The sequence below is a fragment of the Galeopterus variegatus genome, unplaced genomic scaffold (assembly GCF_000696425.1).
Source record: "Galeopterus variegatus unplaced genomic scaffold, G_variegatus-3.0.2 Scaffold407, whole genome shotgun sequence".
NCBI lineage: Eukaryota > Metazoa > Chordata > Mammalia > Dermoptera > Cynocephalidae > Galeopterus > Galeopterus variegatus.
The window spans coordinates 106,335-123,788 of NW_007726518.1; the positions used below are offsets into that span (position 1 = coordinate 106,335).

Here is a 17,454-nt window from a genome sequence, read left to right on the forward strand (position 1 = left end):
TTTTTTTTTTTTTAAATTTTGTCCCCTTTTTATTTTTTTTTTTTTTTTTTTTTTTTTTTTTTTTTTCTTTTTCTCCTTTATTTCCTGTAGAATAGAAATTGGATCTGAAGGCTTGATTAGGTCCAGATTAAACATTTTTAGCAACAATATTTCATAGATAATACTGTTCACTTCATATTATATCATACCAGGAAACCAATATTATCTGCTTATTCCCTTCTTAGGAATCTAAGATTGATTACTATGGCCATATTTCTCCATCAGAGTTATGTTTTTTCCCTTTATACCACCGTGTAATCTGAGTGGGGAGGTACAAATATGATACGATGAAATCTTGCAAATATACAATTCTCCCTCCTTGATCTTTCTTTAATGGTTTTAGCCTCCATTAATGATCCTTGCCTGAATCAATTATTAGAGATTGTAAAAAGATAATTTTCTGAATCTGATATTCTTTCCACAATTATCAGCTTGCATTCTGTAAACAGGAATTCTCCATCAAGTGGGGCTATTGCTTAGTTCCTACTAAGAAGGCATGGTACACATTAGTTTTTTTCCTTTCATTGCCAGTTTTCAGAGTAAGGTCTTTGTGTAATAGTTACCTATGGTGGTAACAATAAAGTTGTGTGTGTGTGTTTCTTACCATTTTGTTTTTGGTGGGAGTGAGGCTTTCTTTCTCTTCTTCGAGTATCATGGACACACGGGATTTTATATATTCAGTGTGCATCAGTCATTTGCATTTGTTATTCTTTTTGATGATACCCAAATTATCTCAGTTTTGTCTGCCTGCTCAGTTACTTCTAGCATGTTCATTTTGTGGATGTCATCTTTTAAATCTTTACATATTTTATTACTACATGAGATAACTCTATTATCTGAAGTCCTTGGGAATTTATGTGTGAGTTGTTTTCTGCTAACTCTAGTGGAAAGTGAATTGGGATCACTTCGACTCCATTCCAGGAGTTCAGGCTTAAACTGGAGATCTCAGGTTCAGTCCCTCCACCTGATTGCAGTGCTGATACCAGCATCTGCTTGCTTACACTGCTCGGGTTTTGGCTCGCAGGTTTGTTTTGTTTCGTTGATAATTGTAATGGTGGTAAGGGAGACCCTGGGATATCTCTTTCAGTGAGCTCAGCAATTTGGTAAAAATTATGATTTTATGCAGGATCTAGTTTTGTAGTAAGACTACTATTAGAGTTTCTAATCCACTTGACCACGCTCAAGTGTTTGCTTAGCCCAAGGAGGTTTTTACTGTTATTTCTTTGAGTATTTCCTCCTTTCTATTCTCTCTTTCTTCTGGAACTCATACTAGACAGATGTTGGGTCCTCATTCTGCCTAGCTTTTCTTTTATTCTTTGTAAATTTATTCTTTTGTGCTGAATTCTAGGAGGATCGCTTAGGAGATAGTAATTCTATCTACAGTTAAATTTCTTCTGCTTTCTATCCCATTTATTAAGTTTCTAATTTTTCGTGATCTTTATTTCTTTTTCATAGCAGTATGTTTATTTTAATGGATCCATCAGCCTTCGCAATCTTTGTAATGTCAGTTATACCTAATAAAAGATATCTTTTCTGTATTAAAATTATTTATTCAGAAGTGAATTTTTCTTTTTGACTAGGTTTATGTTTTTTAAATTTTTTAAATTTTATTAGTTTTTTTCAAGTGTTTGCTGACTATTGATTATCTGTCTATAATTGTAGATATATCTTAAATTGATTGGTTTTGTTAAATGCAGTCTTATTCCTTAACCCAAGAGAGAATTCCTATTTTGCTGATGGTAAATGAAAGTTCTGATTTACAAGAGTCCTACTCCAATGGCTGAAAATGCTTTTCTGTAGGATATGTGGATAGTTTGTCTTCTGGTTATGAGTGTGCCTTCTCTAGTGTTTACTATAAGTTACTTAAGATCACTGCTCTTATTTCCTCATCTCAGTATTTATTAATGGACTGTCTTAATGTCAGAGCCTTCTAGAGATCTATCGTCATGACTTTAGCGTAAGGGCAACTGTGGGCCACCCTTTATTTACTCATTTAGCAATTTCTGGGCTTTTCTGCCTCTGCTATTGGAATTGGTATGAGGTTTTGCTAGGAAAACTCACTTTTTGTTTTAAGGCTCATTTTTGTTGGATTTTAATCTGAGCCTATTTTTAAATAATTGAGGGATTTTTCATAGTTACGATATGCTTGTGCACCCTTTCTGGATTGTAATACACTTATTTTTCAGTATTATAATATGCTTATTTTCAGAGTTATTTTGTCATTTCATTTGAGAGTCGAGTAAATCAGAAATTTAAGGTCATCTTTGATTTTTCTCACCCTGTAAAGGATGAGTTGCCAAATACTACTGATTTTGCCTCTGTAACAGTTATTCTACCTATTCTTACTCCTATTTCTACACCTGCCACATTAGTCTGGTTACTCATTTCTTTTAATGATCACCTGACTTGTTGATACTTTCTTCTCACTTTGGTATAGGCTATACATACCAACAAATCAATCTTCCCATCTTTCATCTATGAAAAATGATACCTAATAATTTTTAAGATAAAGTTCCGATTTCTTAGCCAGTATTGAAAGCTGTCTACCATTTATTATAGCGAATCTTTCTTCTTTGTTCCACTAATTCTCTGCATAGAATAGACTCCTGTCCAGCTCCGTTGTCTTCTCTTTGAAGAATCCTTTCCTGATGAATCCTTCCTTTCCTTGAGAAGTCAAGGGCCCAAAGAAACCTTTTTCTCCTTGGAAATTCCTTAGTACTTCATTTGTAGTTCTCTAATGCCCTTGTCACTTACAGTTGTATAAAACATGTTTATGTAAATCTTGTCTCCCTCACTAGACTACACATTCCTTTATATCAGTCTCCATATCTTTAATTTTTTTTTCAGTCCTCTACGGAAGGTAGTTTATTTTAGTAACCTTATGTATTGTAGATAGCCTCAAAAATTTATTTACTCAGTGTAACAAAATATGTTTAGATTTATAAACCACTAAATTATTAATGCATTTTTGGAATATGATTAACCTTCCTTGATAGAGGTTACTTTTATTTATTATGACTTGATTTCTAGCACTTACTTCTAGTAAAACACATGCTTAAACAATGACATCCTATTAAACAGTGATAAGAGTTTTGAGCTGTCTGCAGCAGAAATTATAGCCAAAATTTAATTTATAGCTTTATAAATTATATAAGGATAGACAGGAAAATTTAGTGGAGGTAAAGTCAAGCAAATAGATACTACTTCAATGTGTATGTTTAAATTACTGATACCATAATTATTCATGAAACATGGAGTATGACTAAGGAAGAAAATTTTAGTTAATAAATGTGTTTATGTTATAAAAATTTTACTGATATTCAGTGTTATTTCATGTTTATGATCGAATTTATTTCAACATAAGTGACTCTCACTAAAATGGTATTTGAAATTGGTAGGACTGAGTAACCAGATGGAATGCTTTCTTGTCCTCTGTATGAATAATTAGACTATACTCCCTAGTACATGAGGTACTCTCTCTTCTTTGCCCACAAGCATAACATAAAATCATCAGTTAATCAGTTACATGGAACTGGCACAATATGAGGTGTAGTAATTACACCTAGTAACAGATTAGTTTTGCACAGTAGTGTTTTAACCCTGAGTAACATTATGACTTAGAATTAGAAATCGTAATTTCTTCATAAACGTTGACATGTTTTATTGAAAAGGCCTATATAGATGTTAATATAACTATATTATGTGCCTTCTTTTTAAGTGAATGAAAAGAATACTCTGCAGGAAGAAAATAAAAAGCTTTCTGAACAATTGCAGCAGAAAATTGAGTAAGTATTTTTTCTCAGTTGTAGCAGAAAATAGAGTATTTCCCCCTGATTTTTCTTTTAATATTTTAGTTAGATATACCAACCATGAAGATATCTTAGAAGCTGCAGATTCAGTTTTAAAAATTATGAAGTGTTTTGCAGTAAAAAAATATAAAGAAAATCACTATATTTTCATTTGTGCTTTGAGAGCATATATGAAAAGTATGTATGCATCTCTTAGGTTAGTGTGTGAGTACATAAAGTATCAACATTTTAATTAAAGCATTTCAGTTTTTATAATGATATGTTATAAATAATAGAGAAATTATTAAAATACTTACATTTCAAATATTTGAGTTTTGTTACCTCCTTTGCAGTCCTATCCCAGAAGTTTCATAAAAGAAAATGAACAAGTGTTTTCTTCTATACAGTTCTCAGGCCTATAGAACTTCTTCCATCCTCTGTTCCTCTACCCTTTTGCCTCATTTCTCCTAAAGAATAAAAATAATAACTTTTATCCTGTGTGCTATTTGCTCTTCTATGTATCTTATGTTTATTATTTATAATCCTCTCTGTGATTCTGCAAAGTAGTTTTAGTATCCCTACTTTACAGGTGGGGAAAACAAAGCTTACGAAGTCAAATAACTTGCCTGCGATCTCACAGCTAGTAGGTAATAAGACCATTACTCAGACCCATACCTTCTATTTTAAAAGCCTCTGTTCTTTCCATTATGCAACACTGTCTCGAAAAAAGAATATTTTTCTGGAAGTGGTCTGATTAATGCAGAGCAGAGATATGGCTAGCTCTTAGTTCCCACTTATATAAATAAAGTTTATGTAGTATTTTTTTAAAACTTAGGATTCAGAATAGTGCTGATGGTTTCATAGGTTTCTTCAGGATCCTGTTGCATTTGAGTAGATATCTACACAAAAACTTTGGTAAACTATGGAGATGTAATGTATTATTTTGGCTTAAAATAGTTATTGTCTATGTATAAACATGTCTCACAGGTGAAATTAACATTTTTATCAGTATACTTTCAGGTCATGTATGTCCAATAGAATTCTAATATACCTCTCATGTGATTAGTCCGATGAATAGTGAGAGCCAAAAGGAATTTTGAGGAGGAATTATAGTCTAATGAGGAAAGGAACTTATGGGATCAGACAGGTTATAAAATGTGTGTATGAAAATGTCTATACTTTCTAATTTTACTCATGCTCTGTAATGAAGAGATGCTAGAACACAGATCTATAATCTTTTATATGTGATTCCAAAACCCAGAGTTTTTTGAAATATTATTCACAACCTAACGTCACCTAAGCTAACAGAATGCTATTTATAATCTTTATTTATCCCACCTTGTGTGAGTATTTATATGTTTTGCTGTGAAAATATCAATGTGTTTGATTACAGGATGTTGCCTCAGACTCCACTGAAGGTGTTATGTAATAACTTATACATGCTCTGTATTACCTTTTTTTAAAAAAAAAAAATCTGAGTTCTGAATCTCACCTGATCCCAAGGATTTCAGATAAGTGATTGTTGGCCTACATTAATTTATGTTATATGAAGTGATTTAGCACATTTGACTTATGGTATTTTGAACACAAACAATATATTTATATAGATAAGATACTCAGTGTGTAGAGGTTAATACAGAATTAGATAGGTGATTACCTCAAAAACCGAGGAATATAAAGTATATTGAAACTAGATTATGTCATTTTCTTGGTAGAAATATGAATTCTAATTAGTTTAGAATTTATTTTTAGTGTTCTCAAATACACAGTTTTTCCTGATGAAGTTCATTGATGTTTTAGAAAAGAAGTAAAGGCTGAAGTTGGAAATTAAAATAAAGGCTAATCATATAGTTGAGCTCAGGGCATGAATGTTTTATTTAGGACACTTTTAGTGAGAACAGTATAGGAGGTAATCTATTGTGTCTTTCAGTTCTGTTCTGAATTTTAGTTGCAATTATCATGAACCAGCTTCTTTTGTAGCTTGCTTTTCTCAAATTTTCTTTTGCTTGGCAGTTTTTTTTTAAAAAGTGCAAGTATCGTCTTATAAAGGGAACATAGTTTCCTCTGAGTACCTAAATCACCATAACATTGTGTTAGTACCTGAAATTCCTCCTGAGCTTTAGAAAAAATATTGACTTATACTTCTGCTTTGTTAAATGCAGTATTCTAACTCACCTGAGCTGGTTTTGATGTTACAGATGCCTAATATGGTAGGACAGTTATTTAGTGACACTACAGTAAGAAATTGCTCAGTAAAAATTGCTATTATAAAGTTTAAATATACATACATACAACATACACACACACTGTCAACTCTGCCAGTCACAGAAAGCAAATAATTAAATAAGCTAGGTATTGAGGTCATGACTTGCTTTGTTTTGGGAAATAAATGTGATGGGTCAGTGAAAGTAAAAGGAGTCTATACACTTAAGATTTCAACGGACTGTAGGATTCATTTCATTCAACCCTCTTTTCTAAATTGAATTCTTTAACAAGTAACCATTGTTTGAACACCTCTAGTACAAGTTCACTGTTTCCCAAGCCTATTTAATTTTAGTGAGATGAAATTATTAAAAAGTTTTTTCTAAGCTTGTGTAGAAATCACTCTGTTGACAAATTATATTTGTTGATTCTCATTTTGCTTTCTGGGACCATCTGGAACAAGTCTACCATCTCTTCTACTTGACTGCTCTTCTGATACATGAAGACAGCTATCATGGCCTTCCTCAGTTGCCTTTGCTAGAGTAAATATTCTTTGTTCCTTAACTGTTCCTCATGTGGCATTACTTCAAGATTCTTCAGAGTACCATTTCTCTTTAATGTTTTAGTTTGTTGGTATCTTAATTAAAAACTCAATATTATAAGTATTATCTGGCCAATAGAGCAATACTGCCACCTCCTCTTTTCTGTATCTTTTTACTTATGTTATTATGGTCCAAACATACATATATTACTGGTGGTTCCTTATGGGGTTTTCATTTAACAAAAACCATGAAGTCTTCCTTATCCTCTACTTGTAGATTTGCTGTTTTAAATATAAATACAGGACTTCACAGTCATAGCTTCATTGTAGGTTGTTGAAGAAACCTTGTATCATTTAGCCTTCTTCATCGTAAGGTAATTTTCTGGGCACTGCATATCTGCATATATTATTTCCTTTTCACAACTTTCCTACAAAAAGGAAATAGGAAAGTACAGTACCATACCCATTTTGTAGATGAGGAAACTGAGGCTCAGAAAGGTTAAATAACTTACCCAATGTGACTAGTAATTGTCAGGCCCAGGATTTAACCCCCCCAGGTCTACCTCACTTCATAGTTTGTATACTGTTTCAATAGTCTTGTGCCAAAACAGTCTCAGAAGGTATCTACATGGTATGACTCTGTAGATGGCAAAGCCCAGATTCTCTCACCTCTGACTCAGTTCAGTAAGGCTTATACCTAGCATTTATTCCTGTTCAGTTTCATTTTATTAGATTTGGCCAATTATTCTAGCCTTAGGATAGAGGGGTATCCTTCATATTCTGATTTTTTCCCCTACTAAGGTTAGCTTTTATTCTCAGCTTTGTGCCTTCCACAAATTTGATGAATATTTCATCAGTGCCTTGCATCAAGATCATTAATAAAATGTTGAACAAAACCTGCCTGATGATGGAGTCCTGAGGCATCCTACTACAGATTTCCTTCATTAATGATAATTTGTGTCAGTTAGGAGCTCTCTTTATTGATGTCTAGTTTGTATTTCTACTTTTTGTTTACAGTGAGAAGATACCAAGAGAATCATTGTCAGATGCCTTCCTGAGAGCCAGATATTACAATAAAGCATTTCTCAGAACAGCTGGCCTAATAGCCCTACTTTTTAAAATTAGTCTTATTTGAATTATTCATGTAATAACTTATACTGTTCTAAGGGATGAGGGTATCAGAGTCACAGGTTTGTACTTTAGGGAATCCTCTTCTTTCTTTTTTTGAACATCAGAACATTTAAATGAACTTGATGGCTATAACATTGCTAACTTAAAATTAAATTATGCTTTAACCATTCATGTTTTTGGAGGAAAAAAAAACAGTTTTGACAGTACTTTAAGGAGAAGCTTACAAATAAATAGTCAAAAAAGTTTACTCTAAGGTCATCAGAAGGAAAAGTAAAGGAAGGATAACAAGTATGCACAATTAATTTAACCAAAAGATGTGACATGAACTCTTAACTTTCTTCAGAAAATCAGAGTGAGATCTGATGTTTTAAAGAAGAAACCTGATTAACACATGGAAGTTGTTTTGCTTTATTTTTCCTTTTCTTTTATGACAAAAGAGGACAGAGCCAGTACTTGTTTACTTAGTTTGGGCACTTCTAGTTAGAACTAGTTTGGGGGATTTTTTTGTTTTTCCTTTTATGATCCCAGCTACTTCTAGATTGACTCTGCCAGGAAATCAGTCTCGTGACTCATTCATGTTTCAGGTTGAATTTTTATGACTAATGGTCAAGCAGGCTGTGACGGAATTAGAGTTAGGTCAGGTAGATTTCACACTCCATTAATTGGTAAGGCTTTCTCACATGACTTTAGCTTACTCTGTTTTTCCAGAATAAGAGTAGAGTTCCAGAAAGGATTGAAAATTACATATTAGATTCATCACACAGAATAGTGACTATAATAAATAATACAGCATCGTATATTTCAAAATTGCCAAAAGATTAGATTTTAAATGTTTTCACCACAAAAAAAATGGTAGGTATGTGAGGTGATGGATTTTTTTTTAATTCAATTTAATCATTCCACAGCGTAAACATATATCAAAACACTCCCTATAAATACATATGGGTACAGTTATCATTTGTCAATTAAAAATAAAATTTAAAGAAGATTAAGTACTAGCTCTAAAGATTGTTTTTTAGTATGGAATATAGGATTATAGAAAACAATAATATTGATATTTTCCAGGAAAGTGTAAATCTTTGTTAGGGAAAATTAATCTTTGTCTTGTAATGTTTTTTAAAAATCTTTGTTGGTCATAGTTTATAAAATTCTCATTATATAATTCTTCGTTAGGCAATAATATTACAAATTGATAGGAGTATAGTAGGACAAACTGGTTTGGTCATATTAAGCTTAAATGCCTGACTGGTAACAATTGGTTGGCAAATAAGGTCAGTAATAGTTTGACATGGGAAAGTCAGTTAACTTTATTTTACTCAATAACCACAATTCAGTTCAAACTCAGTCTGTAGGTGCCATTGGCCCTGAATTGAATCCCAGAAGAACGTATGCCTAGATTCGCACATATTTATTCCTTTAATGGAATCTAGGAATGTCCGATAGTCACTCATTCAGCAAATATTTATGCAGCATCTACTGTGTGCCCACTATTACAGACACTTGGGATTCGTCAGTGAACCAAAGAGCTTATCCTGTTAGAGCTTACAGGTGAGCAGTAGACATAATACAGGTTATGTACCCTTTATCCGAAATGCTTGAGACTAGAAGGGTTTCGGATTTCTGATTTTTTTTTTTTTTTGAATATTGAATAATACGTATTGGTTGAGCATCCCTAATCCAAAAATCTGAAATAATCCTTTGAGCATCATGTCATCAGCACTCAAAAAGTTTTGGATTGTGGAGCATTTCAGATTTTCAGATTAGGAGTACTTAACCTGTAAATAATTGGCATACTATGTTAGGAAGTAGTAGATGCTATGGGGAAAGTAACAGGGAACAGGAGTATGTGGATGTAGGAAGGAGGTTGCAATTTTAAACAGTAAAATTGCAGCAGACTTGAAGGAGATGAGGTAATTACCATGTGGGTATCTGGGAACGAGCTTTCCAAGCAGATGGAACAGCTAGCAAGGAACCTCAAGGAAGTGTGGTTAGAGTAGAATATAATAGGAAAAGAGGACAGAGAGGTAATGGGGGAGGAGGGTGATTAGATCATGTAGGATCTTGTAGGTCATTCAAAGGACTTTGGTTTGTGTTCTCAATGAAATGGAGAGATATGGTAGAGTTTAATCAGATTTGATTGATATGACTTAAGTTTTAAGAGTCACTGTTGTGACTGCTGTGTTGAGAGGAGGACTGTAAGGGGACCTGAATAGAAGTGATAGAAACTCAAATTTTGAAGCCTGCTTGTAGTGTAGACTCAGGGTCTACACTAAGGATAGCATATTGAGTGCTTAACACTAGGAGCCCTAGAGTCTGACTGCTGACATTAAATCCTGGCTCTTACTTACCAGTTTAGTAATTGATTTAACTTCTTTATGTTCATTTCCTCATTTGTAAAATGAGAGTGACAATAATACCTCAAAGAGTTGTGATAATTAAGCTGATAACATGTAACAATTCAAATCAGGCCTGGCAATGTAAACACATAGCAAATGTTGGTAGTTATCAATGTTAGTATTATCATTCTGTATTTGTCATTTGCCAAGTCATGTCGATTCTACTACCACAATGTTTAACATTAGTCCTTTCCTTTCTGTACATGCTTCGATATTCTAATCCAAACCACAGAAGCTCTTGTCTGGACTATTATAGCCACTATCTAATTGATTTCCTTGCCTCCTTCTGTCCCAGTCAGTCTTGTACACTGCTGTTAGATTGTCACATTCCTTCCATGCCTTAAAACCTTAATTCCTTTCCTGTTGCTTTGCTAAATTTTATGCACACTTACTCAAGGCTCTCCTTCATGCAGTTCTAGTTTGCCCTTCTCCAGCACAAGTACATATAGTACTGCATGCCCTTACTCAAACTATGGATCTTCTGCTGATCTCTGCGAGTTGAAATACTTTTAATTTTACCTCAAGTGCCACCAACTACACTTTCTGCTTCACTTCTCACAATAATATTCCCTACTTGGTACTATAATCATTTGCATCCTTAATCCTGAGATTTGGAGCATGAGGTGCAAGGGATTAGATCTCATATCTTTATACTTGTGTTCTGCTGTAGCTCCATACCATATGGTAGATGTTTTAGTCAATATTTGTTGAATTAATTTTCTTTCAATTGTCATTTTCCTGTAGGAATGATCAGCAGCATCAAGCAACTGAGCTTGACTGTGAGGAGAATGTGATTCCAGATTCACCAATAACAGCTTTTTCATTTTCTGGTGTTAACCGGCTACGAAGAAAGGAGAATCTCCACATCCAATACATAGAACAAACACATGCTAAATTTGAGCACTCTGTGTGTGCAGATGGTAAGGGTTGGAGTCGTATTTTAATTATCTGGTTTTATAAAATAGTATTCATCTATCGTTTTTATGTTATTCAGTCTAGTGGAAAGAAGGTAGTCATTTTTCAGGTAACCCATGGCGCAATTGAATTTAACTTCCATTAATGAAGTGACTGAGAAGGCATTTTCTGTCTGTTTTATGTATAGACATGTTGCTAATCTGAATATATAAGCACTCAGCATAGTTTCTTTCCATTTTTTCTTTTTATTTAAAAAATATTGTTATGTGTATATATCTGAATGGGATAGAAGGAAAAAAGAAAGCAATTTAACATTAATTTCCAGGTCCTGTGTGCTGGGTATTATGCTGAGTGATTTGCAGACATTATTACTATATTTTAATTCTCATAACAGGCTTATGAGGTAGCTATTAGCTCTTTTGATTTATAGTTGAGGAAAGACATGTTTAGAGAGGTTTAAAAAACTCACTCAACGTCAACTGTCAAGTATGTAGATAGGTCAACCTTTTGATGGCTCTAACCTTTTGTACTTTCCAGGGCTTGCCCACAGCTATTTCCACCATTGGAGCTGTCTTTAACTGCCTGTTTTTATTTGTTACAATTTGTAGTGGTTGGTGTTAATCAAGAAATGGCTTTATAATGTATCTACTTTGTAGCTTATCAGAGGTATATTTCTAATGCCAGGCCAGTTTACCATTTTGGCTAATCCTTTTGAAACTTTTCATTTCCCCCGAAATTTATCACATAGCATGATACAATGATTATTTCTTTTAATATTAGTCTAAAGTAAATGGTAGAGACTTTGATTTTTTAACATAAACTATTTGTAACAAGGAACATATGGGGGTAGGAGGTGTACATAATTCTAGATATTTGTATAATGCAAATAAATTGTTGACCATAGCTATACCTTTAAAAGAATAAGTTGATTTTATTCTTTGATATTGGAAAATTGATGTAGTTTTTTCCATTTTTTATGAGTTTGCATCACCATCTAGTGGAAAACAAAAGAATTGTTAAAAATTGAGCATATAATTAGGAGCTAAATTAAAATTAATGTCATAGGTCTAGGATGAACATTCATTGGCCTTTTAATCTGCTATCAGACAAGACAGGAATCATTACAGATAATCATCTGTGTCATTTAGATCATGTTTAAATCCTTGTATAAGAATATCCAAAAAACAAATCACAGAAATTTTCTGTATTAGGAAAGTCTTTTGTATTTAGTATAAATGCTTCTGGTTTGTTTCTTCATTGTATTAGAGCAGCATATATCTATTTAAAAACTTAATTTGTTTAATCTTTGTTCTGATCATTTTTTTACTTGGAATCTGTATTTTTGGTCTTAAGATATAACTGAGCCATGCAGATTATTTTAAAATAATTTTTAAATGATTTAATGACTAATTAGCCCTCTTACTAACCACCTTGCTTGTTTATCTTAAACTTTACAGTGCTTTTTAAAATTATTTTCAAGTTATAATTAGTACAGCTCTATTTCCCTTAACATTGCCTTTTTGGTTTTCTTTGAATGAGATCCTTAAGCAATAGAGAGATGTCTGATAAAGCACATTTCAGGGTTTCCTTCTAGAAAATAAACACTCTAAAACAAAGATTGTAGAGCTGTGTGGTACAGTATAAATTTTAAATTAACCTGCTGATTTGTAACAAATATAGAAGAAAAAGAAACATTAAAATATTACTACTTTAGGCAACTTAGGTCAGAAGAAGCTTGTCTGTTCTAGTCCTCTCTCTCTCATTGTCCTAACTTGCAGCTTTGTTTCTTAGTGAAACTAAAGGAACTTTTTCTTAGAATATGAAAATTATATCAATAAAATAATGCTTGTAATGCATTTAAAGACAGGTTTGTATTGGCTTATCAAAGTAATATTTTGATAGTATTTTTTGGTCATCATTATCGCTTATTATGTAATCTCTCTTCTTTTTTTCCCTTAGAATTGAGAAAAATTTCCAAGGCTTCAAATCATCCACAACATAACCCTAATGAAAATGAAATTCTAGTAGCTGACACTTGTGATCAAAGTCAATCACCAATGGCTAGTAAGCAAGATACTGAAATTACTTCATATATTTTAAATTGTGGTTATTGGTAGAAAGAGTGACCAATAGTCTGAATTAGACAATATTTTAAAATATTTTCTATATAATTCTGTTTTTATTAATAGTTGTTTAGAAGTCTTTTATATAGGAAAGTAATATTGCCTTATTATTTTAAATTAGCATCCCTGTTTATATTAATACAAATTGCTAATAATTTGAAGTAAAGAAGGCTTTACTGTGATTTGCTCATTCATTCAATATTTAAGTGTCTACTGTATATCAGTCTCTGAACAAAACAAAGCCCGTGCCCCCACGGAGCTTACAATCTAGTTGGGGAATAAAGAAAACAAACCAATGTATGTCAGGTAGAGGCAAATTCTCTGAAGAAAAATGAAGCAGGGTAAGAAAAGATATTAGAAAGCCTCACTATAAGGTGACATTTGAGCAGAGTCTCAGGGAAGCAAGTGAATCATGTGGATGTCAGGAAGAAGGTTATCCCAGGCAAAGAAATCAGTGAGTACAAAGGCTTTGAGGTGAAGATGCTGTTTAATTTAGGAACATTGAGGAAGCCTGCATGGCTGGAGCAGAGTAAGTGCAGGGGAGATTGGTTTGGGCAACAGTAAGAATAGAGTTGCTGTTTACTGATATGGAAAAGACTGGAGCAGTAGGTTTGCAGGGTGGGGGACAGAGGTGGTTTAGAAATCAGGAGTTTGGTTCTTAGAACATTATGTTTGAAATACAGAACAGACGTTCAGGTGAAGATTTTGGGTGGGTGGGTGGGTGGGTGGATGTGAGTTTGAGTTTAGAGGAGAAGTTTAGGATGGAGATACCTGTGGAAGTTGTCAGCACGTAGATGGTGTCTAAACCTGTTAAACTGGGTGAGATTACCAATCAAGTGAGTGTAGATGGGGAAGAGAAGTCCAAGTACTGAGCCCTGGAGAACTTCATTTATGTAAAGCAGTGATTGTCAACTTTTTTTCATTATTATTCTTTCCTCTCCCAAAGAGCCTTTTTAGACATTTTTTTCCCTAATCACTTTCCTCATGGAATTTTAATACTGCAGATATCTTGTATATCTAAGTTCTGTGTGTATGTATGTCTGCATATCTGTGCTTTATGCAGAAAAAGAGTAAGATTTTTTTGCCTCCCAAGAACCATTTTTCACCCCATTAGCAGCAGTATTGCAGCTGTTGAGGTTGCGATTTAGAGGTTGTGAAGATGAGAAGGAAACAATGAAGAAGCCAGAGAAGGAGCTGCCAGTCAGATAGGAGGACTAAAAATGATGTCGTTGAAGCCAAGTGGAGAGAGGAGGAAGGAGTGGTCAACTGTGCTAATATAGGTCAAGTAAGATTCTTAGACTTGATAATCAGATTTGGTTGCATGGAGATCATTAGGTGTTAAACTAGCAACATGATCAAAACTGTTAAGGTATAACAGTGGTCATTTAACACTGTATCGTGTTCAAGAGAAACTAGGGACAGAGAGAATGTAAAGAGCACATATAAACAAGTCTTTGAAGTCATTTTACAGTAAAGAGGAGATAATGGGACAGTGGTTAGAAAGGAATATGGGTTAAGGCAGAGTTTTTTCAAAATGGGATATTACAGCACGTTCGGCATATTTTTATGCTGATGGGGTGATCAAGTAAACAGGGGGAAATAAGTAATTTGGAGAAAGCGGGAATAATTGCCAGATCCTTGAAAAGGTGAGGAGAGATGAGATCCAGAGCCCAATTGGAAGGGCTGGCCAAAGTGAGTCATTTATTCATTTTATATTAGAGCAAAACTTACATTCTGACAGCTGCAAATCATTTTATATTAGTATGTGTGTATGTTTGTATGTGCCTGAGTATGTGTGCATGTGTATAGGCAGAGTCTGTGTCCAGCAAAGGGTGTTGGGGATATAACACTAAAGTGTGGCAGATCCTTTGCTTCTCAGCACGCTAGAGCCCATTCTCTGCTGCTGCTACCACTACCAAAACTTTATCAGTTGTCCTCTTTTTCTATAATGTATCTCCAGCTTCTCTGCTGGTTCTTTCTTTTCAACATATGCATATATATGTTATCCTCCATTTTTTTTTTTTTTTTTTTTTTTTTTTTTTTTTTTAAAGATGACCGGTAAGGGGATCTTAACCCTTGACTTGGTGTTGTCAGCACCACGCTCACCCAGTGAGCAACCGGCCATCCCTATATGGGATCCGAACCCGTGGCCTTGGTGTTATCAGCACCACACTCTCCCAAGTGAGCCACGGGCCGGCCCTCCTCCATCTTTTAAAAATAACCCCCTTCTTAATTGTCTCCACCCTTTGCTACAGCTTCTCCTCAAAGATGAAAAAGTGGTCTGTGCTCGATATCTCTACTTTTTTGACTTCCATTCATTCCAGCCCACTACAGTGTGGGTTCTACTCCCCTACCACTACCCTGCCCCTCATGAGAAAGAGAAAGGGCTGCTAAGGATGGGAGGAAGGAGAGGAGAGGGACAGGGATGGGGGAGAGAAAGAACACATTCGCACACCCTGTCCCTTACTCATTATAGTAGAACTGCTGGCAAAAGTCACCAGTGTTGTTGTTTCCCAATATACAAGAGTACTTCAAAAAGTTCATGGAAAAATTGAATTAAAAGATAATATGGGAGGAGGAGGGAAGTTAACAAGAAATTGGTAAAGAGCCACAAAAAATGATTACATTGTATAATGTTGAATATATTAATTTTCCTAATTTGAGCATCACACATTGCACACAGTTATTGATATTCATTGCTGTACCCCACAGATAGGTACAATTATGTTTCAATGATTTTAAAGAATTAAAAAATTTTTAAAAACACATAGATAAACGAAAAAATTTTTAAAATAATAATAATTATATGAATCCTTCCATGAACTTTTTGAAGACCCCTCATAGATGGTCCCTGGCCTGTTCTTGTCTCACTTTCTATCTCTTTCTGGAGGAATGTCACCTAAAGTCAGTGTTCTGCTACAACCTATATGCTAATAAGTCCCAAACCTATATCTCTGTCTAAGACTTTTCTCCTGGATTCCAAACCAGTATATCTGCCTGCTGTTGAACATCTCTAGCTAGATATCCTTCAACTTCGGCATGTTCAAAATAAAAACTTTGCTGTCAAATCTGCTCTTCGTCTTGTATTTACAGTCTCAGTGAATGACACTATACTTAAGTCTTTGAGTTACCTGAATCAAAAAACTTTGAGTCACCCTAGACTCCTGCTTCTTCATCTCTTGTTTCTAAACAGTCTCTAAACCCCCTACATATGTTTTACGTATTCTTCTGCACCCCCGTTGTACTAGTTTAGGCCATCAGCATCTCTCATCAAAAATGTTTTAGTAATCTAAGTTTGTCCTCTTGCCTATTAGTAGTGACTGCTCCTTGCCCTGTGTGCCTGTCACAGCCAGAATTACCTTTTTAACCCAAATATTGTATCTGTCCTTCATTTAAAACTCTTAGATATCTCTTCATTTTCTACAGGATAAATTGTACACTCCTTAGCATAATCTGACTCCTAAGTAACCTAATGGAGCTCATGTCCTGCTACTTCCATCTTCTGCAATTTGATTTCTAGCAATTGAACCACATGTAGTTCCCTGAACAAGCAATTTTGTCTCACCTATCTGGACCCTTCAGCATTCCTAGTAGAATGTTACTTTCTGCCCACAGTCCACATAGCCTGCCACATTCCTCTTTCTCTCAAGGGTCATCTCAGGCACTTGTGTAGCTTTCCTTGATTTCCCAAGGCAGATTTAGAAGTCCTTCCTTGATGTTTAAATCACCCCTTATATGTACCTTTATTTTAATGTTTATCACATTCTGTTGCAGTTTTCTTTTTACCTTTCAACTGTAACCCATAGCTCCTTGAAGACAAGAACTTTTTCTTTTAATCTAATGCTTAGCACTGTAACATAGTAGATGCTCCATAAATACTTGTTGCGTTAACAAAACTGTGTGCACAAAACTTTACAAAATACTTGAACACATACGTGATTCTTATATAAATATGTGTTAGTTTGAAACTGGAAAATTATGCAGTGCTGGAAATCTCTCCCACAAAGTATGTTTTTATGAGAGACACTGTAAAATATAGTTTGATATTCATGCTGTATCTTAAGTCACTTATAAATACATTATAAATCCATTTTATGATTTTTTTTCCGGTGGCAATAAGTAAAGTAATCTATCTATTGCATTCAGTTCATTTAGAAAGAATAGAAAACTTAGCTGAAAATGTCTAGCAAGTATGGACACTAAATACCTGCAACTTATTGCCATTTGTAGTAGATATTTTGGACTTTTGTACAGAATTTTAAAATTTGTTTAGTCCCATCTTATAAAATCTTTGAGCCTCTTCCTTTTTTTGGTAATTT

The 17,454-nt window shown here is 34.1% G+C and overlaps 1 protein-coding gene across 3 annotated transcripts in view; it reads left to right on the forward strand.

The window, feature by feature from the left end:
• Positions 1–17,454, forward strand: part of RBBP8 (retinoblastoma binding protein 8) — a 72,956-nt gene that overhangs the window by 33,793 nt on the left and 21,709 nt on the right. For all 3 annotated transcript variants that reach the window (XM_008568401.1, XM_008568402.1, XM_008568403.1), the window contains 3 exons: positions 3,758–3,824; positions 10,842–11,017; positions 12,972–13,076. In XM_008568401.1, coding sequence (XP_008566623.1) covers positions 3,758–3,824; positions 10,842–11,017; positions 12,972–13,076 — 348 coding nt within the window. The remainder of the gene's footprint in view (positions 1–3,757; positions 3,825–10,841; positions 11,018–12,971; positions 13,077–17,454) is intronic.